The sequence below is a fragment of the Cyprinus carpio genome, chromosome A7 (assembly GCF_018340385.1).
Source record: "Cyprinus carpio isolate SPL01 chromosome A7, ASM1834038v1, whole genome shotgun sequence".
Lineage (NCBI taxonomy): Eukaryota > Metazoa > Chordata > Actinopteri > Cypriniformes > Cyprinidae > Cyprinus > Cyprinus carpio.
In genome coordinates, this window is record NC_056578.1 from 46,452,286 (window position 1) to 46,456,218 (window position 3,933).

The window sequence follows — 3,933 nt, forward strand, 5'->3', positions numbered from 1 at the left end:
GTGGCAGGTGTGGTGATGGCTGATCAAGTGCAGGTGGGAACCAGGAGGGATGCTGGGAAATGTAGTTCTGACGTGACAGAGCTGGTGACTGGCCCTGCATCCTAATGTTCATACTATCCATCCTTAACAGAATGTGTGATTAGAAAAGAGTATGCCACGTCCACGGATGGTCTACTATTACTGGTAGATTTTTGAAGTGTGGATTTGTGCATGCTCTAATGGCTAATATTGTTTCTGAGCATGTTTACACGTACACCAGTAAGCTGATAACTCAAAAATATCAGATTATTAAAATAACCAGTTTTCCCCGTTTACATGCACATCAGTAACACTGACAACGCAATCTGCGTTTACATGACTTCATTAATAAATCAGGTTATTTCCCTGTAGTGATGTCAAAAATATATCTGACTCTGATTATTCCATGTGTTTTAAATTAAGGCTTGCATTATGTCAGGAAACTTACAGCTTGTATATTATTCTCTCATGCAGTTATAAACGCAGCATTGTGACTGAACCACTTCTACTTCTACAGCACGAGATAAGAACACATCATTTTCTGAGTCATGAAAAAGTCTGCTTTTGTGATATATTTCCTTCTTTCTTTACTGCGAGACGTTTGCTCGGTCTAGACAACCCTCTACATTGCGAGTAAAACACTCGCATATTTGACTACATCTTCACTCTGGGTGACTAAATGATGTCTAATATTAGCCAATGGCTAATAAATTCTCAGATTTTGCACGCCAGTGTGTGAGTCGGAGGCTGTTTAGTACAGATATATTTTCACTCGCCGGAGACTCTGACAGAACGTTTCAGAGTTTCACTCACCATCAAGCGAAGCGATCTGTGATATTTTTCAGTTCATATGAACGCACTTGTATTTGACGTACTGTAAACACTAGTGAGAAGACCCATGACTCGCTGTTGGGGGGGCAAGACACCGAACCCCCAACTGCTCCCCGGGCGCCGCAGCATAAATGATACACACTGCTAAACAAACAGATTGAACTTAAGAGTGAACACAAACACATCTTTCACCGACAACATAAAACAGTCAAACAAATTTAAAGAAACTAAACTATTAAGCATTAACGTCACATTTCACATAGTAATTATGAAAAAAATAAAGACACGCTTATTTAAAGCCTCTTTGTGAAAATATGGGTGGCTCTTAAAAGAGCCTTTGTGTGTGAGAGCTGCAGCGGAGCTCTACTTGGAGCTGGTGTACTTGGTGACGGCCTTGGTGCCCTCAGACACGGCGTGTTTGGCCAGCTCCCCGGGCAGCAGCAGACGCACGGCGGTCTGGATCTCTCGGGAAGTGATGGTGGAGCGCTTGTTGTAGTGAGCGAGACGAGACGCTTCACCGGCGATGCGCTCGAAGATGTCGTTGACGAAAGAGTTCATGATGCCCATCGCCTTCGAAGATATCCCGGTGTCAGGATGAACCTGCTTCAGCACTTTGTACACGTAGATGGCGTAGCTCTCTTTTCTGGACTTTCTGCGTTTCTTTCCTCCTTTCGCGGCGGTCTTAGTGACGGCCTTCTTGGAGCCTTTCTTCGGTGCGGACTTCGCTGGTTCAGGCATGATGCTGCTGGAGATCAAAACCTCAAAAAACAATGATTAGAATAAGCGGGACAGAGACGTTTATTCACTGATCTATGCTAATTTACACAAACATGTGGAAGCTTCTGATTGTGTGTTTTCATTGGTCAAACCCATAAACTCGTGTTTAATTGGACAACTCGAAGCATCACGAGTGGAACGAGAACCAATCACATGCAAGTAGATTATAACTCCGCCCGCAAGTAGATTATAACCGACACCCCCCACCGACTCAGTTTCCTTTGTTTAAATTCCCGCTCTTTTTGTTAGTTTTTTCTATACAAGAAAATGCATCTCAAATGTCACAAAGGATCAAATACAAGCAGTGTAAAATCCCTTATAAACCCATATAAAATGTGGAGAAAAGAAAACTAACGATTCTTTGTGTTCTCTTGGCAATTTCACTTTTGCTTTAAGTACCTCTGCCATCTTAGTGTTTCCTTTTGATTCTGGGATTCAGTTAAATATGTATATATATGTCTACATGAAATGGAAACGCACATACGATAAAATAGACAACTCTTCCATTGTATACGCCTCGTGTAAAAAAAAAAAAAAAAAAGAAATTGTAAGGTTTATGGCTTAGAAACAAAGAAATGGCAATCATCTCAGAACAAAGATATCAGCGTTAAATTTTCATTCTTTACAAATAATTTATTCACAAGGGTTTTCTTAATAGTTTGCACTTAAGAACGTAAAACAGACATTTTCAACATTAACTCTTTGTGTGAGAGTGTGGGTGGCTCTTAAAAGAGCCGTTGTGTTTGTGGTTTACGGTGTTTAACCTCCGAAACCGTACAAGGTGCGTCCCTGTCGTTTGAGCGCGTACACAACGTCCATGGCGGTGACGGTCTTTCTCTTGGCGTGCTCGGTGTAGGTGACGGCGTCGCGGATCACGTTCTCCAGGAACACCTTCAGTACCCCGCGGGTTTCCTCGTAGATCAGACCGGAAATGCGCTTTACTCCGCCGCGGCGAGCGAGACGACGAATGGCGGGTTTGGTGATTCCCTGGATGTTATCACGCAGAACTTTACGATGACGCTTAGCGCCTCCTTTCCCGAGTCCTTTACCGCCTTTGCCTCTTCCAGACATGATGAATATGTTTCTAGTTTCAGTCGAGCGACGAAAAAAGAATAAAAAGACAAGTGCTGCAGGGAAGACTTTTACATTTGCTTACAGGACCTGACTGAAACCAGCGCGCGTCACATGGCGCACCCCTCTTCGCTCGTTAGAGCAGGAAACAATGAGGTTTAATTCAAACCCTGATCTAACGATGTCTGTCCTGTGTTTCATATTAATATCCTTGTTTTAAAGCATTTGTAAGATCATCTGCATCATGTTTACATGCGTTTGTCAGATCAAACCCCGTCCAGCTGAGATGATGCTGCAGTGTGTTTCTGAACTTGAGTAAGGTTTTCAATCAAACAATAATCAGAAGAATCCTGCCTGAAGTGAATAAATAAATAAATCTTTGAAGATTGTTTTAAGACAAGTATAATCTACTTTAAATTGCTAAATTGTGGACTTGAATTGTACTTTGTAGAGGTTTTGTCTGCAGGAGATCTTGTTGACCAAACCAAAGCATGACTACAAACAACAGCAGAGGAATATGTTACAGCGGCGCAAGTCTGAGAACTGTTGGAACAGACTTCTACAGAATCTTGCTCAAACAACAAGAACGAAGTTTTTAAAACTTGTGTTCAAATCATAGTTGATTCTTCAAACAGATATTAATATTCCTGCTGGTAATGCTGTACCCCTGGATTATATATCAGGAAACTTTCCTGTTATTTCTACTTTTAAGACACCTGAAATTCAGGAAATAAGTGAAATTACTGATGAATTAAAATGATCTTCGGATGGCTATGATGATATTTCTGTATTTCTTTGTCAAGCAAGTGAAATGTTCAATATTGCAGCCACTTGTTCATGTTTTTTTTTTTTTTTAAATAGGATTTAAAAATAGCTAAAGTTATTCCTCTGTTTAAAGCAGATGATCCGCAATGTTTTAACAACTATAGGCCTATATCTATTTTGCCATGTTTCTCAAAAAATGTACAAAAATAGTATATATATATATATATATATATATTATATATATATATATATATATATACATATATATATATATATTTTTTTTAACTTAGACTCAAATTTTATTCTTTACAAACATTAATATGAATTCTGAGAAGAAAAAAAGAAAAACTTTATACTTATATGGCTTTGCTTCACCTGATTGACAAGTTTACCCTTGTACTTGAAAAGCAATAATTTTCTTGCAGTATTTTTTTAGACCTGTCACAAAATTTTGATACAGTTAATCATTAC

General features: G+C 39.5%; 2 protein-coding genes across 2 annotated transcripts; both read right to left on the reverse strand.

Moving 5' to 3' along the window:
- Nucleotides 1-551: 551 nt before the first annotated feature.
- Nucleotides 552-1,611, reverse strand: LOC122145754 (histone H2B-like). Its single transcript, XM_042761309.1, has one exon. It carries the CDS (start codon nt 1,585-1,587, stop codon nt 1,213-1,215), a length of 375 nt encoding a protein of 124 aa, XP_042617243.1. The 5' UTR covers nt 1,588-1,611; the 3' UTR covers nt 552-1,212.
- Nucleotides 1,612-2,378: 767 nt separating this feature from the next.
- LOC109069353 (histone H4) lies at nt 2,379-2,733 on the reverse strand. The gene has a single exon (XM_019085986.2). The coding sequence runs from the start codon at nt 2,695-2,697 to the stop codon at nt 2,386-2,388; it is 312 nt and encodes a 103-aa protein (XP_018941531.1). The 5' UTR covers nt 2,698-2,733; the 3' UTR covers nt 2,379-2,385.
- Nucleotides 2,734-3,933: the final 1,200 nt, after the last annotated feature.